Consider the following 27,780-nt stretch of genomic DNA (forward strand, 5'->3'; position numbering starts at 1 on the left):
TGTGCATCATAAAGACCTGGGAGCTTCTTAAAAGTAGGACAGCAGACCCACTGCGGTGGCTGCCCCCACCCCCCGTCAGTCACTGAAAACTGGGGCGGGGGGCGGGGCGTGTACTTCTTCGGGGTGATCTGTGTGGGGACCACTGCTGGCCGGTCTCCGTGCCTCTGCAAGTCTGGCCCAACCCCTGGGACAAAGTGTCTGCCACTGGTCCGCGACAAGATACCGACCGAAGCTGAGAGTAAGCCTTTAGGAGCTTTTGCAGCAATATGACAAATTAAGTTTCTATCCAGTGACTCTAATGATAAAAAGAGGTGGAGTCACTCGGAAAGACCGCGGACATCTCAAGCAGCCTTTTGATTGCCGCTGGAGGGAAACTTCTGCATAACCAAGGCCCAGGGCGGGCGTGGGGCTCCGCGGCCGGCGGGCAGGCCCGGTGGGCAGGCGGTGGACGGGGCGCATCCCGGGCGCCCGGGGGCGGGGCGGGGCGGGGCGGGGCGGAGGGGGCGGGGGCGCTCAGCCCGCAGGCTCCCGTCCCTCCAGCTGCCCAGACACACGCAGTCCCGCGTAGCACAGCAGGTGCGAGCCCCACGGAGCGCGCCGGGCGGGGCGGCAGGCGACCCGGGGGTGACGGGGGAGGCGGCCCCCCCTTCCCGGGCCCCGAGGGCGGCCGCGCGGGGCGCCAGGGAGCGGCGGGGCGGGGGCGGGGGCGGGGTCAGCCGGTGTCGCGGGCGCCCGCGGGGCCGGCCCGGGTCTCCGCCGCCAGGCGCCACGCAGGCAGCCGCGGCCCGGCCGTCGCAGCAGCGCCCCCGGCCCGCGGGAGCTGCGGGGCGACGGGGCGGCCGGCGGGCGCGGGGAGCGGAGCGGAGCGGCGGGGGCGCCCCTGCACCATGAACGGGCTGCGCAAGTTCTTCCGCGGCAGCGGCCGGGTCCTGGCGTTCGTGTTCGCGGCGTCCGTCCTCTGGCTGCTCTTCGACATGGCAGCCCTGCGCCTGTCCTTCAGCGACGCCGGCTCCCGGCTGCTCCAGGCGCGCGGCGTCCGCGGGCAGCCGGTGGGAGTCCGGGCGCGGCCCGACCGGGACCCGGCGGCGCCCCCGCTCGGCGGCGGGGAGGGCGGGAGGCCCCCGGCGAGGCCGCGCGGGCAGGGTCCGGGGCCCCGGGAGCGCCCTCGGGGGGCGGCGGGCACCGCGCTGCGGGCTGACGCCGCCCCGGCCGCGGCCCCGACGGACGGGAGGACGCGCCGCGCGGGAGGCCGGGTCGCCGCTCGGCGGGCCCCTGCGCCTCTGCAGCCCCGGGCAGGGCGGGACCTCGGGCCCACGGGCGCGCGGGGCTCGGCTCCGGGCACGGCCCCCGGGGCTCCGCGCGCCCCCCCCGCAGCCGCGCCCGGAGGCCGAGCGGCCGCGACCTCTGCGCGCGCGGGCCGCGTGGGCGCAGCCGCCGAGGCCCCGACGGCTCCCGGGCTCCGCGCTGGCCCGCGGGCGCCGGCGGCCGGGCGAGCCCCGTGGGAGGGCGGCGGCCCCGCCAGCCCAGCGGTGCCCGAGCCCCGGGGAGCCGGCGCCCTCGACGCCACGGGGCCTCCGAGCCGAGCCCCAGCCGCGAGCCGAGGCAGGGCCGCCGGGACCCTCGCCGTTTCGCAGCCCGGGGCCAGTTCGGGAGGCCCCCGGGGGCGGCCTGCGGGGGCACCCGGGCCGGGAGCGGGGCCGGCGGCGGGCGCGGCCGCAGCGGCTGCCGGGAGGGCGCCCGGTTCCCCCGCAGGCCACGTGGTGATCGTGACCAAGGGGGAGGAGCCAAGGCCGGAGCCCAAGCAGGTGCCTAGGACGGAGGCGGAGGCGGAAAACAAGGCCGAGCTCCCCGCCGCGCCGGGGGACGGCCGAGGCCCAGCCACCTCCGCGAGGAGAAGCCAGGCCGCCGTCCCCACCGTCCCCGCCGCCGCGGAGGCCCCGCCCGCAGGAGCGCCCCCTGCAGGCCTCCGCCAAAGCCGCCGAGGAGCTCGGTCCCCTGCTCCGCGCGCCGTGCGCCCCGTGTCGAGGGTCGACGCCACGCTCTCTCCAAGGGACCCCAAAGCTCCGGGCCAGTTTGGACGGCCCGTGGTCGTTCCCCGTGGGAAGGAGAAGGAGGCCGAAAGAAGGTGGAAAGAAGGAAACTTCAACGTCTACCTCAGCGACTTGATCCCCGTGGACAGAGCCATTGAAGATACGAGACCTGCTGGGTAAGATGCATCCCTCTCCTCTTTCCTCCAGCTGAAGATTCGTGTCTAGATAATGTTGCGTGGTTGTTGGTCATCCAGGGAGTTAGAGCAACACTACTCGTTACACACGGTCCAGGTAGTCCACGGAGAAAACTTGCGACCTCGCATACCCGCCGTGTTCTCTCTCCACCTCCCTTCTCCGAGACTTGGGCTCTCACCCCTACTAGCTCACGTTCCATTCCTTTCCTCTACTGAAAACCTATTAAAATTATCAGGCGGACTTCATTCCTAATGAGGTATATATAAATGGGAGAGCTTAAAATGCCATCCCATTAAAACAGTGGCAATGAAGCGGATTCTCAATTTCGGGACTTTACATCATTAGCAAGTTTGGCAGGGATCTATCACTTGGGAAATGAGCACAGAGCAGGTGCCTTCTAGGCCTCCCCAGAATCGTAGCGTATGATGAGTGATCACCATAATGGCAAGTGAAGAAATGACTTCAGTTCCTAAAATTTAATACCCTTTGTAGGGGGGATGGTAGACATTTAAGGAGTTCAGCCATAGAGGAAAAATAATGTTGGTACAAGTCAATCAATTCCTAAACTGGGACACCTACGGGATGTATGAGAGGACGTAAATCACCACTTGTATGTTTAGAACTTCACCATTTACAAAGAGCCTGCTTACACATCACACGAACCTCGTAAGAGCCCCAGAAAGGAGCCAGCAGATATTATGGGTTCGAATTACTAGATGAGGCCACTCAGAAACTGTATCACTTTCCTAGCTGTATCCTCTGAAGGTGCTCAGTGAGCCTTGTGAACCAGTTCATCAATGAACCAAACTCCTGTGACCACATGACCAGGAGGTGGCTCAAATCACAAATATCTCATCTGATTTTAATGCAGTTTGGTTCCTGGTTCTTTTTGGCCCACTCATAAGTGAGGGAACCTTGCAGCCATATGTTTACTATCCATTAGTTGATAATACAGTTCCCCGCATGCCCTGATATTCAATTCCTGAGCCAAACAATATTTGCCTAGAAGTTGGAATTAGGTAATGTCAAGATTCGAACTTAGCACCTGTTTTGTGCAGGCCAACGGCCTTGTCTGGCCTCTGTGGCAAACTCTTGTTTGTGATCTGTGTGGTCAGCGTCACCGGGTGGAAGGCAGATGCAGATGTGCCTGTCCTATTAGTGACAGGAGCCTCTTCACTGCGATGTCAGCTAAGGGAAGCTGTTTTCAGCTCTCTGCGTCATCGGCAGGCGGCTACCAGCTAAGCACCGTGCCACTCATGTCCCTCACCCTGATAAAACTCATAACCCGGGAGAACACAAATATGCCCAACATTAAGATGATGAAACTGAGGCCCTGGGAAGTGATAGTGTCTGTGGTCCTAGAGCGGTGAACGTAAAGGTGTTACTGAAATCCATGCTCAGAATTGTGCTGTGCTCTTTATCTCTGGCTCATTACCCGTCAGAGGGACCCTAAAAGTTACATTGGACTAGCTCTGATTGAAATCCTGCACATCACATGTCACACCTATATTTACGTGTGCACACAGAAATCTACCAGCTTTGCACACGAAATGCCAGAGAACGAAGCGAGGGTCACGGAGCTTCATTCCTGCTGCCTCCGGTGGCCTGGCCCACTGCTCAGGAGCCCGGGGAACAGTCAGCCACTGCCCAGGAGCACGGGCCGCAGTTCCAGGGCCCACAGAGGGCGACGGTGTGAGGGCCAGCCGCCAGGATAATGATGCGAGTTCTGGAAGGCTCGACGCTGCCCAGGGCCTGCTAGCTTCTGAAAATTGGTCTGTGGAAGATGAAGGTGGCACAGTCAGGCTCTGACTTCTGAAGGAGGCTGTCCCGACTGAGGAGAAAGTGACACGTGTGCTTGAGAGAATGAGTCAGACAGCATGTGGCCAGGCCCCCTCCCTCTTATCACACAACCCACCTTGGCTAAACATAGGCGCTCTCGGCAAGCTGCCTCCCTGACGCTCCACGCCACCAGGATGGAGGTGACACTGTGGCCACCAGGGATCCTATGCACAGGCCCCGCTGAAGTATGTACAGCCCTTGTGCGTCACTCTTCCTTGAGAGGGGGTAAATTAATTTTCTTTACTTTTGCCCAAACCCTCTGACTCTAAATACATGCAAATTATGTATTCATATGGGTAAAGGTTGGGAGAAAAGACAAATGAAAAACATTTGATTCATCAGGTTGGCACAATTTGAAGTTTCCTTACTTTGATTTTATTTATTTTCAGCCTTGCGCAAAAAGCAAATGAAATGCCTTCAAGAATGCACACAATAAGATTTAAAAGTCAGCACGAGGGGGAGATTATCATAGAATATAATAAGAGAACATGTGAGAGAGAGAGACGGGGAGAGACCGAGAGATCCATAAGAACACAGGCGGACAGGAGGGCTTGCCTTAAAATTAGCTACAGCAGCAGCCCACGAAAGCCCTTAAATGTTGAGAGTTCTGGGGGCTATCTCCCTCACTGCTAGTTACATTTCCCAAAAATGCTCCACTATGGAATGATTAGCACAGTAACTGGCATATGGTAACTGCTTATTGAATATACATTGAACCCCCAAAAGGACAAAAACCATAGATGTGCTAGTATGTTTATTTAAATTCAATTCCTGTGAGTAAAGATCTTAACTAGTTACCAGTTGATCTTCTTAGGAATGATTTAACCGGTAACACTAGGACGAGGTTGGCCCTGAGAAGGAGGGGCTCCGGGCATCAGGCCTAAGACCCTTTCACCTGCCCTGGTTCCAAAATCAAACCCTCTTTTCTGAAACTGCTCTTCCCTCCTTTTCTCCTGAGCCCCAGAGAACCATTTCTAACTTCTGGAGATGCAATCGTGGCCTCTGCCAAAAGCACAAGGACCCCTGGCTGTCATCCTTATTCTCACTCTCCTTTGCAATGCCACCCTAGTCTCTGTCCCTAGCAGTGTAGCTGGAGCTTTCTGTATATGACATTCTCTCTACTGTGGCCCCCTTGCATTAAGAAAGTATCCCATTGGGACGCCGGGGTGCCTCAGCAGTGGAGCATCTGCCTTCGGCTCAGGGGGTGATCCCAGGGTCCTGGGATCGAGTCCTGCACCAGGCTCCCTACAGGGAGCCTGCTTCTCCCTCTGCCTGTGTCTCTGCCTCTCTCTGTGTGTGTCTCTCATGAGTAAATAAATAAAATCTTAAAACAAAAAAAAGAAAGAATCTCATTACCTGTTCCTGTACATCATGTTTGGTACCATCCACTGATGTTCCTCTTAACTGGTACCTTCCCACTGGCCCCACCATCCTGCCCTGCAGAATTGTCACCCTTTTCTCCCACACGTATTGGCCTGGCATTACTCAAAATCCAGCTGCTGCTTATCTCCTCCGGGACCATGATTCAACCGTGACCTCTCAATTCCAACAACCTTTAATGTGCTCATGGCTACTGAAACACTCCCCGTCGTGTGCTCTTCCTTCACCAGCGCCTCACGAATCTGTTTTGCGTCCTCAGTATCAGCTTCTCAGGAAACTCTGTCTTTTCATTGTTTGCCCCTGTTGCACTAAGCAATATGGCCTTAAAAGGTATGTTTCTCAGACATGCATTTTGAAAATCGATACTATTTTAAAACAGTAAACGAGAGGTAGGTAGCTATTCAAATATGGCACGCAGTAAGTCTTCTTATAAATTAGTAATGACTTCCTTATTTTTCATTTTGAATATATACAGTAGAATGGTATCTCGCGTAGGGTAAATACACCCTGTTCTAACACTGTGATCTGTTCATTGATTCATACTTGTTCTTTAGTTCATTGTTTTGTTGCTTGGTTTTTCATTTTCATGTTTTGACTTTCAAGGGAGGAAAAATCTCATTTTATTTATAACGATGTTGGATGTCAGTAAGTAAAATACAGTTTTGCCTCTAAAATATGCTTCAAATACAAATTTTGTATAGTCATTTTGAAGTTCCATATTTAATCTCTTTTCTTCATAAAAAGCTAATCCTTACAGTTTTTGCTCTTACTTAACGAACTTTGTTGCAGCCAGCAATAATCCATCAATATACACAGAGTTTGCTCAACCATGGTCCTAGCTATGGAAAATGCAGGGAAAGGAGTCGTCTCCTGGCCTGCCGCTATCTAGTGAAGATGAAACTCCAAAAATGAACTTATTTTAAGAGTGCACTTCTGGAATCTGTTTTAGAGAAAAATGACTCAAAAAATTTTTCACTGCCAGCATTTAGTTTTTAAAGTACAATGAGAGTTACAGCTTGCTGTTCCACCACTGCTGCGTCGTCATGAGGCTACTCGACTGCCTAATTTAATGCTTGGCTTTTCCTACAGAACTCTGGCAAGAGCCTCTCTAAAGCAATGAAAACCGATCTTTACTCTCTTGGCCCAGAGCTGGGGCTGTCAACCAATAATTTGATTCCTTCCTACACAGAGAGTTTTCTTCTGGCACATATGAAAAGCAAAGGAGAGCACCGTGCATTTGCCACAAACCAGTCTAAATTACCGAGGGGAAAGAAAAAACTTTGTAGGACCTTCATTTCCACCCCCTCCTCCCCTCCCAATCCTACTGAGGTCAAAAACCATAACTAGTAAATTACTAGAGGAGGAGGAGGAGGAGGAGTCAGGAGAGAAAAAATAAACTGACCACGTATCTTTCTGAAGTTCAGGCTCCTGAAAGTTTATCCGGCTGGGAGAAAAGAGAAACTTGAAAGTTAAATGAAGTTCAGATTATTTTGACACAGGATGGGTATTTCAATTGATGAAATGAGATGGCTTTTGTGACTAACAATGAAGAGGGAGATTTATCTAAAATTGACCCAGAGGAGCTAGCTCCCTGGGAAACGGAACGGGAGCAGGAAAGAAATATCTGACAGGATGACCTAAAAAGGTTCTTTCTGGTGCTTCTGAATCATCTCTGTGTGTGTGTGTGTGTGTGTGTGTGTGTGTGTGTGTGCGTGCACATTTGTGTGTCTGTGTGTGTTAGAGCACAGTGTGCTTTTTCACTGAAAAGTCACATCGGCGAGCAGGAAATAAAAAGCAAAATTTGTTTAGAAGGTACAGGCTAGGGCAGCCCTGGTGGCACAGCGGTTTAGCGCCTGCCTTCGGCCCTCGGCCTGATCCTGGAGACCGGGATCGAGTCCCGTGTCGGGCTCCCTGCATGGAGCCTGCTTCTCCCTCTGCCTGTGGCTCTGCCTCCCTCTCTCTGTGTGTGTGTGTCTCTGTTTCTCCTGAATAAATAAGTAAAAATAAAATAAAATTAAATTAAAAAGAAGGCACAGGCTAGCCCGTAGCAGAACAAAGGTTAAATGTGGCCAAAAGATGACCCAGGGCCTTCCAATAGCTTCGTTTACCGCACTCCTAACGAGGAGGAAGATGATCAGAGGACGTAAAACACATTTCTGCAACTAAAAGGGGAGAAAACAATTACACAGGGCCTGCTTAATGTAAAACTGAGAAATGTTACAGCAGGTCAGTGACTTTTTGTCGTGAATACCGCCGAAGACCTCGAAGTGTCTCTGGGACAGAGGAGTGAGTAAACGGAGGAAGTGAAAACCTATGTTTGCTTCTCGTTTGCTCATCTAATCCCTGTGCTCATTCAGCCGCCCGCCCAAGTTGATCAAGCCCTTGCTGCAGGGTTGCCCCGGGTCCCCGGGCTCCCACAGTAACTCCCTGCGGGCCGGCCCGGGCCACCCAGTGGGCGCAGCGCTTCTCAAGAAGGGAAACATGGTTTGCTCGAGGGTCAGAAAATTGAGGATAAAGAACAGTGTGGGAAGCTGTGTTTTGGTGTTTGCTTTCAAAACGAAAGGAGCTTTTGAGAGTCCCCTCTATGTCTAAAAAAAGTCTGCATTATTCCAAATTAAGTCATCTCCTCCGCTGGCCCCGCCCCCGCCGCGAAACGCTGGTGTGCACGTGCGCCAGGGAGCGGGTCGGGAGCCCCGCGCCGCGGCCGTTCCCACGGCCCCTCCCCCCGGCCCCGCCGCTGCTCCGGGTGCCCCCCCGCCCCCCGCCCCCCGCGTGGGCCCCGGCGCAGGAGGCCCGGCGGGCGAGCCCGTGCGCGCTCCAGGAACGCCGGGTGCGTGCGTGCGTGTGTAGTGTCGGCTGTGCACGAGCTCCTGCACCAGCTGCTCGAGCCCGTCCTCGCGGCAGCACCCTGAGGGACGTGCTGGCGCTCTCTGGTTTGCAGCCAGGCTCGGATGGAGCAAGTGACCCGTCCGCTGTCCCCGCAGGCCGAGGCCGAGCTGCGGATTCCCAGGGAAGGTTCCCGACTCCTCATTCCAGGCCCCTTTGCCCAGGCTGCGGCCCCTCCTTCCTTCCCCTCTGCTTCCTCACAGGCATTCAACTCCGCCAGAAATTAAAACGTGTCTCTCGCTCTTCCTTGCCCAGGGGCCAGCGGCCTGCGGAAGGCGTTAGTTTTGCAGCCGGCGCCTCGACGGGGTGCCCGGGCCGTGGTTTCCTGTGCGGCTGAGCGGAGGGAGCCTGAAATGCCGAGCCCCCAGCCGGCTGTGGTGCCTGGGCCGGGGCCCTGGCTGCACGGCCAGATCAGCAGGGTGTCCTGTGGGAGCACAGGGTACCCCCGGGGCAGGGAAGGGGGACCCCAGCCCTGCTCTGAGAGAGGGCCTGGACCTGATGGGTAGGGAGTCAGAGAAGTGGGGAGAAGGGGTAAAAACAAAACTGATCCACTAAGAAACTGAGAACCAGGCCCGGGAGAGTCAGCAGAACCCGGATCCCTCAGGACCTGGTCGTGGCTCTTATGAGGACCAGTGAGAGAATGTGGAAAGGTGTAAGCCATAGGAAAAAAAAATTTTAATTCACCTTTTCTCAAAGGTCTCATGATCCGGAGGGAAGCACTCATGGGTGAACCAGGCTCAAGCTGCGTAGACAACACGGAGCGTTAGTACTAGATGAGGCGTCCATGTCCATCTAATCCAGTCCGAGAAGGGAAGTGACTTGCTCCAGGTCAGAGCTACCCCCCAGGTGCCCTATCACCAGCCCAGAACCACTTCGGCCACATTACACCACCCCTGCTCTTTTCCCTTTCATCCTGACTTCGCTCTGACACCTGCCTACTCAAAATAGGCAACTGGTCAAGTGGGGAACGTTGATCCTGGGCCCGGGAGCTTTGATGGCTGTAGGGTAACCTCAGGACCCCCAGCCTCAGTTGGCTGAGCCCTTGGGGTAGAGGGGGTGAGTGTGACTCAGGGTTGTCTACCCTAGAAAGAGCAAAACATAAAAGTAAACTTTTTATACAACTGTGCCCTGTTATCAGGGAGAGGCAAAGAAGCCCCAATATATCGAACGTCTTGGAGAAAGGAATACAATTCTGGACGGAGCTCTGCCGCTGGATTCTTTTTTCTTTTTTTAATTTTTATTTATTTGTGATAGTCACAGAGAGAGAGAGAGAGAGAGGCAGAGACACAGGCAGAGGGAGAAGCAGGCTCCATGCACCGGGAGCCCGATGTGGGATTCGATCCCGGGTCTCCAGGATCGCACCCTGGGCCAAAGGCAGGCGCCAAACCGCTGCACCACCCAGGGATCCCCCCGCCGCTGGATTCTTGATTCCCCTTCTGATCCTTCCAAAGATAGCAGAGCTTGGGAGGGGAGGCCCCTGAAGGCTCACCTCCAGGCCCTCGTTGAATTGCAAATCGAGGTTGAGAAATAGTCTCCTCGACCTTCTGTTCACACCTGAGAAAACTGAGACTTGACCCACATAGTACATTTTGACGGTTTGGGAATAAAATGAAAAATTCATTAAAATGAGAGAATGTTATCATTCCCCAAATCTTATGATTTGAACCCTTCTTTACTGGATTAGACGACATTCAAATCAGGTGGGTGGCTGAGCATTCAGCACACACAAGCCAAAAAGACGAAATGCATCACTCCCTAAGTCTCTTGGTAAATGATGAGCCCTTGATAGATCTGAATTAAAGGGTTGCCTGAGGAAAGGTCAGTCCGCCCAGTCTAAACGTGTGTGCTTGCATTGTGCATGACCGCAGGTCCTCACATGGGTTTTTACTATGGAACGTATGCGGTATTTTTATGCCCGTTATCACGTCAAATCTTCACAGACATTCTGCGATGAAGGCATTGTAATCTTGACCCTAAAAGTAAAGAAACTGCAAGGTGTGCACAGTTACTCATGGTCACGCAGACACGAAGTGTCAGAAAGGAATCAAAACTCAGTCCCTTGTCATCTTTCTCAAGTCTAGAAGATGTCCAGAAAGCTGTTCCACGGCAGTGGCATCAACCGGGTGCCGGACGGTGGACCTCAAGACAGTCCCCGATTGTGTTTAGTACTTGGATTGGCTGTCATAACGTCAGTCCAGGCTTTCCCCCAAACAAAACAGAACGGGTTTCATTTTTAGGTATAGCATGGAGTCTGTGGACTCTAACCACCTAACTTATGGAATGGATGAGCATATAGAATAAAAATATGATTTCTTAACCTCAAAAAAGATTACAAACCCTGAAATAGCTTGCATTTAAATGAGACTTTATTTGAGCTGCAGCTCCTCCCCTCAATCCAGCAGAAAGCAGGGTTTTCCATAGGCAAATTGGAAAAAAGGAAATTTGCTTTTAGTTGGGTCAGTGGAAGATAATTTGAAAAAAATTTTAACAACCTGTAGTAAGTAATTAGATGACTGTCCGTATGTAAGAAGGGTGCAAAAGTGAATGTGGAAAGCCTTTCTGGTCTGATGCACGTCGCCTTCCAACAAAGCAAGCTTGCTAGTTCTTCTAGACACCTGGAAACATGTCTAACCTGTTTAGCTGTGCAGGAAACTAGATACATATAAATATCAGAGTGGCCTGACATCTCAGCCACCCAGAGCAAGGCACGCTCTGCAACTTCATATTTCAAGCCTCTCTCACCTCCTTCTGTGCCCCTCTTCCCCATCCTTCGATGCTGCCCCTTTTTCCAGTGTGACCCGTACGATATAACCTGCCACAGAGTTGTCTTCAATGGATTATTTAAATGCATCTGAAATCCATGTCTGCCAATAAGTGGCACAGGTGCTGCTTATTTCTTGGGACACTGGCATCTAGTGGAATCCTTCATGACCTTACCCATACAGTAAGGTACAACTAAGGCACCACGACAGGATGGGGAGGGTGGACGCTCAGCTATTTGGCGGAGCTTGGAACTTTCTTCTGAAAGAAACCAAAAACCTACTCATTTATTATTATATAAGAAGATTCATCTGCATTAGCCCGCTTGGTTGACTCCCCAGTGCATTCTCATTTGTAACTAGATTTTCGAAAGTCGACCAAATTTTAACAATAAAGCAATTCCCAGGACTTCACAGCAAGGCTTGTTGGTTCAGGTGACTCAGGCAGAATTTGAGGGGCTGACCCTTCCTTTTTAGAATTGGTTTATTTTTCTAAGCACCAAATAGTGTAAGGAATATTTGAGCGTAAAGTGTGCATTTTCCATCCACTTATGTTATAAAGTTAGAGATGAGGAAGTCATAGGAAGTCACTGATGTCTTCGTCAGGCTATTAAACTACTCTTAGTTTTACTTTCTCTCTCCCAACATACAGCCCACGATGGAACCTTTACCCATTTTATACCAGTATCTTTAAAATCCTCTACCATTTTTCTTTCCCTTTTGTTTGTTCTAACAACCCCTAGACTTGGATTAATTTACCAATCTGCTTTTATCTCCCCCTTTGCCCAAGCTGGCAGATCCTGGTAGAGCAAATCACACTGTTACTTTGACTAAAATTTTGAGATCTCCAAATTCCGTAAAGTACGTAGCGCCCCTCAGAAATCCTTTTATGTGTAGTTGGCCAGTTCTCTCTCCCATTACCCATAGTGTCTGTTCCAAATATTCTCTATTCTTCTCAAAGCCCCAGCCTATCACATTAACAAACAAAACTTTCCTCCAATATGAGCTACAAATTCTTTCAACTTCTCTGTGCATAGACTCATCTGTATATATTATCACCTTTTTTTCTTCCTATCTGAAAGAAAAAGATCTCTTCTTCCACCGTTAATCTTTTGACTTAAGCTTCATTCCATTTCCATTTTTTATCTACCCATTTAATACATATTTATCAAATATTAGTTATGTGCAACTGTGCTAGAAGCTTGTGGCACATTGTGCGAAGCAGGAAATTCTGGATGCAGCAGAAAAGAAATAAAATCAATAAATTAATGCTATGGCCTCCAGAACTGAGAAAGAATGTTTCTGTTGTTTTAAGCCATAAAATTTGTTATGGCAGCTGCAGAAAACTAATATAATTTTGGTTTCAAGGAGTGGGTTGCTGCTGTAACAAATACCTAACAATGTGACAGTATTATCCAAGTAATATTCAAAGAACTGAATAATAGATGAAATCTGGGAGAATTTTGAGAAGCATGATTGGCAAAGCCTAAGTTGCCCTGAAGAAATTGTTGGTAGAAACATGCATGTTAAAGATGCTACAGGTAAGGGCTTAGAAGAAAGTGAGAAGTACAGAAAAGAAAGCTTCTGTCCTCTTTAAGCATACATATGTCGTCTTGAACAGAATGTTGGTAAAAATAGGAGCATTGTGAGGGCTCAGAAGGAAATGCAGAACACATTAGTGGGAATTGGAGGGAAAAAGATCCTCCAAGATAGTGGCAGAAACCTTGACGAAATTATGTCTGACAGCTGTATGGAAAGCAGAACTTGCAAGCCATCAACTTAGATAGGTAGCTGAAGAGAATTTCAAGCCCAGTGGTAAAGGTGTGGCCTGGTATTTCCTTTCTGTTCATAGTAAAATGTGAGGGAAAAAAAAAAAAAAGATAAATTGAAGAAGAAACCGATAAGCAGTTTTTCTGGGTTTCATTTGTTTGGTTTTTGTAATTTGTTATAGTAGCCACAGGAAACTAATACAGACCTTAGTGAAGCCAGGGATATATCATATTATTTACAAATACCAATTTGTATTTCTAAACATGAATCTCTACCGTAGAATCAGATTAGTTTAGGCTGCTTGCTAGTTAACGTTAACAGGAAAATGTGTCATTTTGATTTTACATCAGGACATGTTCCTGTCAGCCCTCAATTTATTTATTTTTTTAGGATTATCCACCAACGGTAAGAATAATTAAATCCACTTTGTCTTAGAGCTCAAGTTCCCAAACTGGCCTAATAACAACTTGTGGGTTGTCTTTTTGTTTGTAGATTTTTATTTATGTTGTTTGTTTTTTAAGACACAGATTCTCAGGGGTCTATTCAGAATTGCTGAATTGATTTTCTAGGGCTGGTAACTGGATATGTATATTTTCATAAGGCTTTGCAGGTTGCTATCATAACCACCCACTTCAGGGAACCATTGAAATTACAGACCAAAGCTGGGTTTGCCTACCTTTTCTTAAGTATCTGCTTGTGTCTCAGATATATAGTAGGTGAGTTTCAGAAAATATTTGCATCTAATCTTACAATAAACTGATTCTTAATCTCTGCTAGGAGGCTCTTAATCTCGGGCAAACTGAGGTTCAAAGAAGTTACACAACTTACCTAAGCCAGTAGTTAGGGAATCTGGTATTTGGCCACATATATATCTGATTCCAAAACCCATGCTTTCAGTGCAGAAAAATCAGCCTAGTGCAATGGAATGCCAACTGTTTGTTCACATTTCCATACATACCCTTTCTGGGTGAATCATGTTGAATAAGTCGTCTAACTTCTCCAGTTTCAGTGTGCTCTATTATGATAGAGAAGAGGGTAATAATGTGGATCCCCAGCAGTTGTTACTACACAGTAGTAATTTATTAAGTACTGTTGGTAAATGATGAACGTATGGAAGTGTGGTTTTGCTATGGGTTTGGCTCTTATCTATTTCTTTTTTTACAGACTAAGTGAAGTGTAGCTATATTGTCTAGCACAAGTGCCTGCTCCCACAAAATGCTACATATGCTGCCAGATTCTTTTATTCTTGAGAACTTAAGGCTTCCTGCATGGCTATTTCTGGAGCCAGACCGGACCAGAGTTTGAGTCCCAACCAACTCTGCCATTTACCAACAGTGTAATCCTGAACTAGCCTTGCCATGATTTGAATTATTCATCCATAAAAGGGGAAGAGATGTTGTTGGCTTAAACTGAAATAATACAGAGTGCCTATAATATTTATTTATGATCACTGTAATTTACTTATGACATTACTAACAGTAGCTGTGTAGGAAGGATGGCAAATAGTCTTTGTGAAGTTACACCGGGCCTCCTCCTATGAAAAGTAACACAGACAGGGGATGGAAGGATGCCAGCAGTGAGGCAGTACATATTGCAGGGCATGGAAAAAAAACAAGACCAATTCCAACCCACCTGAATACCAACTCCCACTGTAGCCTTATCCTCCTCTCTATGCCTGAAAAATTATTTCAACTGTGGTTACTCTGTAGCACAGAGAGTCCCAGCAAGTAACCCCTAAATAGATAGGGAAGATGAAGAGTTTAATTATACATCTCCATGTATATCCATAAATACACTCACATGTAGAGTGGGAGAAAGAATATTTCCTTTGGCACTTGGCAGGAGGCTAGTTGCAAGGGCAATCATAAACTACCTGGTAACGTTAAATAAATCAGAGAGTTCTCTTGTGGCAAATGGTCTAATTAAGATGGCAATAACTACCATTTGGTGAATTCCTATGCCAGGAGCTGTGCTAGACATTTTATGTGCATTCTCACTAGGCTGTAAAGCTTTGTTAAATAAGAACCTTTACCTACTTTTAAAGATTAAGAACTGGAGACACAGAGAGATTAAGTATGGTATCAATGGATAAAGATCTGAAAAATATTGTGGTGAGATTCAAAATAGTGTCTAACCACCTGCAAAGCTTATGCCCTGTCTGCTACAGGAACTTCTCAAGTCTTGCATCGCTAGTCCTTTTATAGCAGCTACTCTTACTGGCCATTTTTTTCTCTGCTTGTTTATGTTGCTTATACCCTTTCCTCAAGAAAAACACATGATAAAATCACCGCTGATATATGTAGTAGATGATGGATGGATGGGTGGGTGGATAAACAGATAGACACATGGACAGATAGAGCATGTGAGGATATGTGTATATACATACAATTGCACTCGGTGATTTTTAAAACCATCTCGTGGCTCTTTTTAGCACATCACTATGTACTGCTTGTGTCCCGGCCCAGGTGTGCAGAGCAGCTAGTTCACAGTAACCTCCCAACCACCAGTGTCATCATGTGCTTTGTGGATGAAGTGTGGTCTACTCTCCTGAGGTCTGTTCACAGTGTCCTTAATCGCTCTCCTCCGCACCTCATCAAGGAGATTCTGCTGGTGGATGACTTCAGTACCAAAGGTAAGGAAACCATGCCTGGAAAATTAAAGTTTGATATGAGTCAATAGCAGGTTGGGTGAATGGCAAAAATGTCAAATCATTGTTTCATGTGTTCCTTTAGAGGCATAAAAGCAAGTATCTGCAGGATGTAGAAAGTGAGCTGTATCTTCAGTCAGCTGTCTCAGACTTCCCTTCAGCTGTCCTCTCCCTGCCATGCAGAAATGATTTTCTAACCATAGCTTCTTGGAGCAATGGAGCACTTTGAAGTTCCAGAGACCAGAAGATGTTCAACCATTTTATAAAATCCAATAAGCAGGTACCCCACAATTAATAGGATGCCTTTCCCACTGGTAATAACAGGTCGAAGTTAGACTTTTTGGAAAACAAAGAAATAGAAGGCCAATGGTTTCTTCTTTAAGAGCAAAGCACATTATATGTTAAGTGTTGAGAAGACAAATTGCCAATAGAACTAGAGAGATGAGGCTTCCACAGAGTGCAAAGGTGGAAGATTCTTCACTTCTCTTAGACCATGTGCTCCAAGAAGTGGCCTTGAAAGCATAAGTAGAAATAGCATCCAGGCACCTAGCAAATAATAATCTTTTTATTTTAATTTTTTTTAAAGATTTGATTATTTATTCATGAAAGACACACATACAGAGTGGGGGGGCAGAGATACAGGCCAAGGGAGAAGCAGGCTCCATGCAGGGAGCCCCACGAGGAACTTGATCCGGGGTCTCCAGAATCACACCCTGGGCTGAAGGCAGCACTAAACCGCTGAGCCACCCGGGCTGCCCTAACTATCTTTTTATGCATGGGAGATCTAGGGACTTGAAAGACCCTTTGGAGGGACCTGAAGCTTATATCATCTTCAGAGCCCTTTTTAAGAAAAAAAAACAAACAAACAAACAAAAAAAAACAAACCCCAAATCAGTAGGAAAGTGAGCAGCAGAAGTACTTCTGGGAGCCATTCCTATCTGATATACCTGACAATATCTTAATTACACATAGAAATGACTGCAAGTCATGTAAATATAACCCATAAAATATTTATTTTGAGGTATATTTGCCCCTGTCCTGATAAATACTCAGAAAAGCTGATCCCTTCTCTGTGTCACTTGGCAACACTGAAAAGAGGGATTTGGAACTTGAGAAACATACTTTGGAGTATTGAATACAGACAAAAATCCATCCAAGAAAATAAACCAGAAAATAAAATCATGGCCCAAGGAATAAAATTTAGTGACTACAGTAAATATCATAGTTTTTGGAATTTGATGTTGAGGAGTCACTGTTAGTATTACCCAGATCTAGTTACTTAAAGTGTTTCCTCATCTATTCTTATTCTGATATTAGACTACCTAAAAGATGATTTGGATAAATACATGTCTCAGTTTCCAAAAGTTCGGATTCTTCGCCTCAAAGAGAGACATGGCTTAATAAGAGCCAGGCTGGCGGGAGCACAGAATGCAACAGGTAAGAAGCTGCTCAGTTTTTGTTTTAGTTATATTTTTGTTTTCATTCGTTTTCAAATACATATAATAAATTTGAAATAATACTGAAGTGAACACCCACAGAGCCATCATCATTCCACCAATTTTAACTTTTTGCAAAATGTCATCACACACATACACAGACACATGTTTAAATGTACACATTTTTGTCCTCAACTTTTGAACTTACAGACATGATGACACAACTCTGTGTACCTTAGTAGACATCTCTACAAAATACAGACATTCTCTTAGATTAGCACACTTTCATATTTAAATATCATCTGGTTTATGCTCTTTTCAGACTTCCTCATTGCTCCTAAAATGTTTCTAATAGCCGCTTCTCTCTGTTGAAATTTGAGATCTAATTAAGTTCCATGCACTGTATTTGGTTGTTTAGTCTCCTTAGTTCCTCAATCTAAAGTAGACAACACACTATTACCATTGACTGGTTTGGTTTTTTAGAGTATGGGTTATTTATTTTGTACATGTGACCACATTCTGAAATTTTCTCATTGTTTCCTCATGTTACACACTAAGAATAAAGTTTCCGACGTGAGTAGTGTATAGTATTCTCCTACATAGGTGGTAGGAATTACATAATGTTTATGGCTTCAAATCAAGTGACACATGATGTCCAGTTGTCCCACTGTGGGTGATAGTAATTTTGAGCATTTGGTTAGAATGTTGACACCCAGATTTTTCTTTTGGGAGTAAGAATTAATTTGTGATGTGATACTTTGATCCATATAAATACTCTATTTTCCTTACATTTTACCCACTGGTTTTGCACCCATTAATGATCTTTGCTTGAATCAGTTATTCCATTGAAAACTATCTCTCTGTCCTTCCCTCCCTCTTCTTTTTCTTCCTCCCTTCCTCTCCCTCCTTCCTCTTCCCTTCTTATGCCCCCATCACTATGGATTTATGCCCTAAAAAATTCAATGTGTCTATTATTAACTTCCTTCCTTCCATCTCTCCTTCATCTCTTTCTTTCTTTCTTTTTTCACTCAAATATTCCTAAATTTGACTACTTGGAGCCCTTTCAAACCTTTGCCTTTTTTTGACCTGAATCCCATCAGTATTTGAGGACTTAGAATGGTTTACTTGTCTCTTCCTTGACCTATGGGTATGTCTGCTCTTCTCTCTTCCCAAAAAGCAATATACTTTCTTTTCTTCACCTCTTTTTAGTGTGTGGGTTTTGGTGAGTGAATGGGGGGATGCAAATCTTTTCTGTCCATGAGAACTCTAAAAATAATGTCAAACATATTGGTTTATTTTTACACCTTTCTGTGGAAGGACCTGTACCCATAATTGCTGAACTTACTTATGTACCGGGTTCCATTCTAAATACTTTCTACAGTAATTGATTTAATCCTCACAATAACTCTAGGAGTTAGGTACAATAATTCTCCTCATTTTCCAGATGAAAATGTGGAGGCACTGTGAGGTTATGGCTTGCCCGAGTTCTCTCAGCAAATAAGTGCTACACAGAAGGATTGGAACCCAGAAACCTTGGTTCTGAATCTGCACTCTTATCTGCTACACTTTACTGCCCCTAGACATTTAGCCACCATTCTTCCTTATGAGCCATGGCATTGCAGATCTCTACCAGCTTGAATTTAAGTATTGTCTTATGGTAAATTATCTGGTCACGTAAGTTCATATCCTTATAACCAGACCCAAAATTCCAAACTTTTCTTATCCCATTGATTTGCTACCAAATTTCTTTAGCCTGTAATACAAATTTAAAATTTTCACACATTACACCAAAATTGACATTGTGGTGATAGCTAAGATTCTTAATAATAGGCTGCATTTGGAACATTAAAAATCCATGTTTGATTTCTTTTGGGAAGTAATTACACACAAATGGTACAAAAGTACTACTTTGGAAACAGTCCAAGTAGGCAAGTTTAGGATTAAGATCTAGATGAAGAACATTCCCAGGCAAGTGGAACAATAAGTGCAAGGTCCTGATGCAGAAATATGTTCTGTATATTAAAGTTAAGGAAAGAAGTTGGCTGATGGGTCTGACCTTGGAGACAGTGGTATGAGATTCTTTTGGGGGCCAAGGCAAAGGAAGGCTTTTGTAAAGTCTTATGAGTCATTCAAGGAGTGCAGGCATTATTTTTGGTATAATATGAAACCAATGAAGTACGTGAAAGAGGAGAATAAAATTGTCTAACTTAATTCAAAGCTCATTCTGGCTGCCTTGTAGAGAATGGGTATTAGAGAGATGAGAGGAAATGGGCAGGCCAATTAGGAGTTTATCAAAGGGCCACCTGCGTCGCTCAGTTAATAGCATCCAACTCCTGGTTTTGGTTTAGGTCATGATCTCAGGTTCATGGGATTGAGCCCCGAGGCTGGCTCTGTACTCAGCAGGGAGTCTGTTTGAAGCTTCTCTCTTCCTCTGTACTCCCCCTACTCATACACTCTCTCTCTCAAATAAATAAATAAATCTCTTTAAAAAAAAAAAAAAAGGAGGCTATTAGAGTTGTCCACGTACCAGGGAAGTACTAGGGCAGATGGAGGAAGGGGTCAGAGTAAGAATATATTGTGGACATGGAAAGCACAGTACTTGTCATCAGATAGGATATGAAGAGAGTAATTATGAGAGGAGTCCAAAAAAAAAAAAAACCACCTCAAAAAACAAAACAAAAAAACTCCTAGAATTGGCATCTGAGCAACTTGGTGGGCGGTGGGGCCATAACCAGAAGAACAGATTTGGGATTATAGTTGAGTTCCGATTTTGTCCATGTAAATTTAAGATGAAAATGAGACATCCATGTAGAGAAAGCTGACAAGTGCAGAACCAAAAATGTACTGCTTATAAAAAAAACTTCTCTCTGCTTGCATGGAGCACAAAGCATGCTGGTGATGATCTCCAGAATAGTCTAAACTGTTAGACAACACGGGAGGCCTCTTCAGACTGAGTGCAATGAACTTGCTCAAAAAGTTGCCTAATTGGCCTGCTCAAGTACTTGCGGTTACACAGCCATAAGATAATCTCTTTGAATTTAGAAAATCCAAATGTAAAAATGTAAATTTGGTTCTCAGTCAGTCATTAACACCTTGAGCACATTAGCTCAGTTTTAGTTTGGTAACTCTCAAACTATTTTGACCATGACCCATTTAAGAAATAAATTTTACATCATAACCCAGTGTATACATATGATACACACATAACTACAGTGGACATCTAATGAAATAACATATGCAGCAGATTCTAATGCTTTATTTTTATTTGTTTTTTTAGATCCTGGCCAATCCCACTACATTGTTGTAATGACTTGCTAAGGGTCACAACTTTAGTCTGGAAAGGCCAGTTAGGTGCATCTTAATTGCTTGAGTTGCTTCTCAAACTATCATAGAAGAACTTTCTTTTTCCTATTTTCCAAATTTTGTGGACCTACCCTTTTTGTAAATTATAATAAAGATAAACTACCTAAGAAAGAAATGGGAAAAAATATAGATATATACACAATTATATATGCATACATCTATATTGTAGGTATATACATACAATATGCATAATTTTATTATGTATAATATACATGTATATGTGTGTATGTATATATATGTTTATATATGTATATATATATATATATATACACACATATATATATAACATAGATAAGATACAGATAACATAAATAATGATATGTAGGACACCTGAGTGGCTCAGTGGTTGATCATCTGCCTTTGGCTCAGGGTGTGATCCCGGCGTCCTGGGATCATGTCCCACATCAATAAAATCTTAAAAAAAAATAATGATATATATGTCATATGCATACACATATATAAAATAGAGAACAAATTAACAAATTACTCCAGCAAACTGCTAGAGTTTTAAAGCATTCATTTTCAAGTTCTCTTTTTTTAAGATTTTATTTATTTACTCATGAAAGTCACAGAGAGAGAGTCAGAGACATGGGCAGAGGGAGAAGCAGGCTTCCTGCAGGGAGCCTGATGCAGGACTCAATCCCAGGACCCTGGGATCACAACCTGAGCCAAAGGCAGATGCTCAACCACTGAGTCACCTAGGCGTCCCTCATTTTCAATTTCTGTTCCTATGTCTGATGGCCAGGTCTAGGACCCACACTTTGAGCAGTATTAGTGGAAAGCCAGTTGCCTGAATTTGGAAAGAAGCTGAAAAGTGTTTTCTGTTGGGGTTAGTAACAGCCTTATCTAAGGGTACATCCAGAGGCCCTGAAGTGCACATGACTCTTGTGGGAAGTTCAAAGGGATTCAGAAGCCTGTACCAGCTTTTGCTGAGGAAATCATTCAAGGACCATTCAGCCACGGTCCTAAGGGGCGGGGGACGGGGGGGGCGGGGGGGGGGGGCTGGCTAGCCTGTTAGTTCTCCAGGTCTCCTGCATCAGAAGTAGAGCAAGGAAGGCAGGAGACATTCTGGGCCTGAGAAGTCTCTGTTTTCAGAGATCAGCAAAGATACCAGAGCAGACATTTTCTTTAGATTGCCTCTGCCAAACAAAGAGACGAAAGACAAGAATCTGAATTCAGAATCTGACAGGCCTTGACACCTATGGTTTCCTAAAGATTTACCCTTTAGGATTCAGGGAAAAGGGACGGGAAGTCACAGGCAAGGATGAGATCAAAGATCCAAGGACCTGCAGAAATTGGTGAAGTGGCTTCATTTTGGTTCCAGGATATTATTAAACTCTCTGAAAGTATGTAATACAAAATAATAAGGGCAAAACAGTGACTCCTTGACTACCAACAAAATTCACTACATATTCAGTTTCCAGGGTATAATAGGTTCTTCATCTGGATATGATTCAGGCAAAAAGATCGAGGCCAATCAGTTGTTTCCTGAGAATGAAGAGATAGGTCAAGTGGGATTTAAAAATTCCAAGGGCAGGCCACAGTCAATGGATCTCTAGGGAAAGTGTCCTATATGAAGCCAACAGAAGTAAAAGGAGATGCAGTAATTGAGGTACAAAGTGAACAAGCCGACCACCCGGATGTCATGCTAGTATTGAACAAAAGAGCAAGTTATTTCCCTCCCAAGAGGAGTCTGCAGTCGGGCAGGTTCAATGGTACACTCTAGAGTCAGAGTAGAGATCAGATTCTCATTTCCTTTATAGCAAGGACATTTAGCAAAATATGTGGCATTGTTGTGAGTATTCCAAAGAATCAGTTGGCTAACTTTAAGTACGTGGACTAAAATGACATCTAACTCCTGGACAACTCTGAAGTTTCCTGAAAAATGATAGTCCTTCTGTAAATGTCTACAACTTGTTTCTGTTACAGGTAAAAACAGGTGGTTTCCTTAGCATCACTTATAAATTACTATGTAAAATTCAATGGCCAGCCAGGTCCACATCCCTTAAGGAACCCTAAACACAACATGCCAACACTAATTGGTGCTGGCACCAATATCCCAAGCTGGTTGGCTAAATATAAATCAGGGTCTGTACTCAACAAGGAGCCAAAGCTTTTTGGCACATGGAGCATCTTTGGGCTAGTCAAAAAGTAAATAAATAAATAAATTACAATCAAACCCATCTACAAACTATCCAGCATTGCTGGGACCTACTCTTAGGAAAGCCTGCCAGGTAGCCATCGAGATAGGATTATTCTGAGATCTAGCTTAAACACTCATTGAAAAACAGTAACAACACCAGCCATTTATAAGGAATTTAGGTATTAGGTAGATCTTAGAAATATCCTCGTAAGGTAAATCCTAGAGAGGTTAAGTCATTTATCCAGTGTGGCTCAGGAAAGCAAAGCTGTGTGGCTTTGATCCTATGTTCATTTCACCATGACTCTTGGGGTTAGGAACAGTTTGTGAAATGTCCACAGACTATACCCATTACAAGTAGAAGTCCTAACAGGAGTCAGCTACATAAACAGCATCCTGGTCTAGTTCTTGAGATCTTATTTTAAATTAAAGTGTCTGAAAGTAGAGCAATGACATTCATGCATGGGAGGATTCTCTTCTCACCCAAAATAAAACAGTATAAAATTCCGGTCTATGTTTTGGGCAGAAGCTGCTTCCTTTGGGTCCTGGCAACAAGTGAATGAAAATCTGTATGGGGATCTGGTCCAGGTAGGAAGTGAATATAGGATCAGGGCATCCATCCTGATGCCACCAGGGATTGAGAAAGTAGACTGAGGCCCCTTTGACCCTATAAGCTTATTCTAGGGATATGGAGAGGTGGTGTAGTAGAGATTGCTCTTTGGTTGAATGGACCAGCAGTGGAAGTAGTGAGAAAAAGGAGGTTGTCTTCTGCACATGCTATTCACTAGCCAAGTGGGACCTTAGCAGGCCATGCTTATGTATCCTACACACCCACATAATCCCTGTGAATCTTCCCACACAGGGAGCAGGCTGGGCAAAAGGACACCTTTTGGAGGTAATGACCTTTCATTATCAAACAAGCCATAATCTCTGAAAATAAGACTTCACCAGCATGATCAGGAATTGTAACCACTGTTTTCCAAGAGTTGGGAATAAGTGAGTGGTGGGGCTTCAGTCTAGCACAGCCTGGTTCTGCCTAGAGACCTCACAAGAACATTCCTCACCAAGACGTTGGCTAAGGTCAGTTTCTTCACTCCCATGCAAAAGTTCCATTGTCGATCGTTTAATCAATAATATACTGAACCATTAATTAAGAGGGAGTTCACAGTTTCTAGTGGATAATGATCTGTCACCCAGGTACGTAACTTTACCTTGTCCTTTGACTCCTGCTGTCTTCTGCTTTTACTCTAAGCCTTCCCTTTCTCAAAGCCTTGCCTCTTTCTAGCCATTTCTTCTTTCCTTTTTTTTTTTTTTTTTTTTTTTTTTTTTAAGGCAATGGAATAAACTGCGTTTTCTACTATCAGGCTGCCACTTAGCTGGACCAACTTGAAAAAGTTGCTTAAGTTCTTTGTTTCTCTTATATGGGAATAAAACTCAGACTTATACTTCAGGTTTGTTGTGTGGGTTGAACAAGACAACCACACAGAATGCTTAGAACAGTGTCTGGCACAGAGTAAGCACTCAATAGAAGGTAATTGATGTTACAGGTTTGTCAAGAGTTGAGGGGAGAAACCCATTGTCAGAGTGGTCCATTCAAATAATAAGCCAAAATGAAAGTAACATTCAAGTCTTTAATCATTTCCTCTAATAATATAAGTAAGAAAAATAAGTAAGAATTGAAATAGAAGAAAGTGCTGACTCCCTGATTGTTCCATTTTTCCTTGTTGAGAAATGGGCTAGTGGATTGGGCAGATATGAGGATCATCTCACGGCCTAAGGAGCCCAGAACAAAAGGCTCCTCCTGGTTTACAGGTGAGAGCTACGGTGAGGAAAATGTCTTGGAGACCTACCCACTTCCCATAAGGTGAGACCGAGGTCTTGGCCTGGAGGAGGCCTCCAAATGGAGGAACCTGAGCTAGGAATGAAGCTATGCTGAGAGCATGTCCACTGGCGGCGGGGGAGGGGGGCTGAGCTCTTGCCTGCAACTCCCTTCAGAGGCTGTGGTACACTGGCTGCAGACCATGTCTGGTGTGAAAGGGCAGCCTTCCGTCATGACGACCTGCCAGGGTTGCATTTGCAATTTGCCTATGGTTGGGCCCGATAGGATTTTGGCCATAACCCAGATTCCTTAGGTTATTATTAATCTTACAAGCACACACACACACACACACTCCATTTGTATAAAATCATTTGGAACAATGTAGAACCTACTGAGATTTTTTATTGGGGAGAAAGTGTTACTTCCAGAAACTAACAGAAAAAAGAATTTTTAATAAATATTTTTTGGCCTCCAAGTTTCTTTTTCTCTTGCAGATCTTTTATTTTTATTGTGGTAAAATACACAACATAAAATTTACCATCTTAATTATTTCTTCAGTACACAGTCCAGTACTCTGAAGTATGTTCACACAGTTGTTCAACCAATCTCCAGAATGCTTCTCATCTTGCAAAACCAAAGATCTTTACTCATTAAACTATTCCCTATTCTCCCTCCACATCCCAGGAATCTTTTTTACACTACCTTCTAGGCTTGCTGATTCTTCCTCTTTTATTTGTCCCCTCCCACCCCCCATTATACAGAATGATTTCTCATCTTCATCATTCCCAAGACTGTCTTGGAATATCAAACTGCCTGGCCCACACAGGCCCACCCCAGGTCAATGAGATGCACTCTCCTTGAGGAGACAGGGCAGCCACCTTTACTACTACAGATTCCCTTTAAAGTCTTGGCTATCCATTCATCCTACATCACTTATCAATTTTTCCACAAACAAAGATGATGCTTGCCCCACAGGACTTCTAGAAACAAAATTGATTTTATTTCATTATAAAATGAAATTATAGGGACCAGGAATTCAATGAGAAGACTACTGCCCTTATAATCATCCTTCTGGAACAATTCCCAAGACCTTTGACCATGAAGCACACACACTCAGTATATATATAGCATTTTCAAATAATTTTTTTTTCTGGCTCTCTAGGTGATGTGTTGACATTCTTAGATTCTCACGTGGAATGTAACGTTGGTTGGTTGGAACCTCTTCTGGAAAGAGTTTATTTAAGTAGAAAGAAAGTAGCCTGTCCAGTAATTGAAGTCATCAATGATAAGGATATGAGGTAATACTGTCATATTCCACAAGATACTTATAAGTGAGTCTTTAACAGCAATAGAAAATACTGGTCATATTCCTATATGCAGATTTTTGCAAATCTAAGAAATCCACAGTTTATCCATTTAAATAAATGAAAACATATAATAGATATCTTAGGATCAGAGGTCAATCCAATAGCTTATTTGATCATCAAAATTCTTAACTCTTAATACCAATAAATCATAACACTTATTTTCCAGTTCTTTCCTCTTTCTATTCAGCTGTGCCTAAACCCAGAAAATATTTATCTTCCTTAAGATTAGCTCATCTTTTTATGGGAAATATACATATGCTCCTAAATTGTTTTTTTCCCTCAAAAACTATCAGAACATTATTAAAAGAAAAGTATAAGTTAAAAACTAGCAATCCAGCCAATTAGTCACTAATGCAAGTTGTACTCATAAATTTGCTTGAAATGTTATTAAAAAGTTTGTGATAAAAAAAAGTTTGTGATAATCTACAAACATTTGTGTAAACACTTTATGTCATTTATTTGAACAAGACATGGTATCAGGTTGATTAAGTATCTGTGAATGATCATCTCAGGTAGCACTTTTGTTTTTGTCCTGGATTAGTTACATGACAGTGGACAACTTTCAAAGAGGCATCTTTGTGTGGCCCATGAACTTTGGTTGGAGAACAATTCCTCCAGATGTTGTTGCAAAAAACAGAATTAAAGAAACAGATATAATAAGGTAAGTGTATGAAATTCAAGATTAGAGAGCAATCATGTATCTTTTGATAAAGGTGTAGGAAGCAATTCCACAAAGCAGATATTTCCTGTCATTCTGCAGACCATCAAGAATTATAGCTTTAACCAATTGATGATCAAAAGCAAACAGAGTTTTCCTAAGATATTACTTTTCCACTACCAAAACTCATTTTTAAATGGTTAATTGTACTTTATTCAGCCCCAAACCCAGAGAAATTCACTAATACTATTCCTGCTCTCTGGGATTTACAACCTAAGAAATAGAAACTAATTGAATATGCTGCATAAATGTTATATAAACACACATAACGTTAAAGCCAACATGAGTAAAAATTAGAAGAGTAAATAATAGTAATAAAAATATTGTAATAATAGCTACTGTTAGGATTTTCTTTTCAATTCTAATCCTACCCCTTCCATGGGAGGGGTGCCAAATTCTATGAATGAACTGAGAAATAGACACAGAAGGCGGTTACGAATTAAAAGTGGGGATATATTGCTGGAGAAGCTGGACTGAAGAACACAGCTTAGACCTAAAGCCAAGGTGGGGGCTTCTGAACACTTCCCCCAGTCTAGACCTGCAGGACAAGCACACAGCCAGCCTCAGGCAGAGCAACAGGAGTCCCAAAGCCTTCCCAGTGGGAGAGAGAACTTGAGCAGACAAGTGCCAAGAGAAAGCCCCAGCCCAGACTATGCACTGTAGCATTTTCTCAGAACTTAACCCTCAATAAAGCGCGCCTTATCGCTTGCTAGGTGTGGTGGCTCCAGAATTGATATTCCTAGCAAGTCAGGTAGGAATGCTATCATTTATTTAACACTATGCATTTAACCCTCTCTGTAACCCTAGGAGAGAGGTGGTAAAATATTCCGATAGTAGAGATGAGGAAATTGAGCCTAAAAGAGTTAATCTACCCAGGGATATACAGCTCGTGAAATAACAAATTGGAATTCAAACCGGTATCTGCCTGAATTTAACACACTTGCTCTGATCCCACACCTGGAGAACCTCTTTGTCTTTTTTTCAGACTCCCATTTTGAGGGTCACTGTAGTGATTGAGTTTAGATTATATTCCGCATGACATTCCAGACTGCATCTGGATGGACTAGAAAAGACATTTGGCATTCAGACGGTATATGTGTTTAAATGGTGGGAGAAGGGAAGTAGGTGTGGGGCAGGAGTTAGCTACCCTTGAGATTGCTTTATACCCTAAACACAAGACAGGCTCTCCACACAAACCTCTTTCACCTGGCTCAATGGTAACCACCGTGGAAAGTGACTCAAGTATAGCTGCTGATTGTCTTGTCTAGCTGCTGATGCAAGTGTAGTTCCTATCCCCCCATACTCTATAACAGTCATGGAGGCTGGGGTCAGACTCTTTGGATTTAGATCTCAACTCTATGGTTGTCTGGGTGGCTCAGTGGTTGAATGTCTGCCTTAGGTTCAAGTCCTGATCTCAGAATCCTGAGATTC

The 27,780-nt window shown here is 45.0% G+C and overlaps 1 protein-coding gene and 1 long non-coding RNA gene across 2 annotated transcripts in view; one reads left to right on the forward strand and one right to left on the reverse strand.

Annotated features, from left to right (window-relative positions):
• Positions 1-734: 734 nt before the first annotated feature.
• The window catches only part of GALNT5 (polypeptide N-acetylgalactosaminyltransferase 5), a 42,796-nt gene continuing 15,750 nt past the window's right edge, over positions 735-27,780 (forward strand). The window contains exons 1-5 of the mRNA XM_025994253.2: positions 735-2,206; positions 15,325-15,491; positions 16,824-16,943; positions 25,427-25,562; positions 26,173-26,292. Of these exons, the coding sequence (XP_025850038.2) occupies positions 888-2,206; positions 15,325-15,491; positions 16,824-16,943; positions 25,427-25,562; positions 26,173-26,292 (1,862 nt within the window). The 5' untranslated portion in view covers positions 735-887. The remainder of the gene's footprint in view (positions 2,207-15,324; positions 15,492-16,823; positions 16,944-25,426; positions 25,563-26,172; positions 26,293-27,780) is intronic.
• The window catches only part of LOC140598167 (uncharacterized), a 33,823-nt gene continuing 16,720 nt past the window's right edge, over positions 10,678-27,780 (reverse strand). Inside the window, exon 2 of the long non-coding RNA XR_012000287.1 lies at positions 10,678-15,506. This is a non-coding gene — a long non-coding RNA (uncharacterized lncRNA). The remainder of the gene's footprint in view (positions 15,507-27,780) is intronic.

Source organism: Vulpes vulpes, chromosome 3 (genome assembly GCF_048418805.1).
Source record: "Vulpes vulpes isolate BD-2025 chromosome 3, VulVul3, whole genome shotgun sequence".
Taxonomy (NCBI): domain Eukaryota; kingdom Metazoa; phylum Chordata; class Mammalia; order Carnivora; family Canidae; genus Vulpes; species Vulpes vulpes.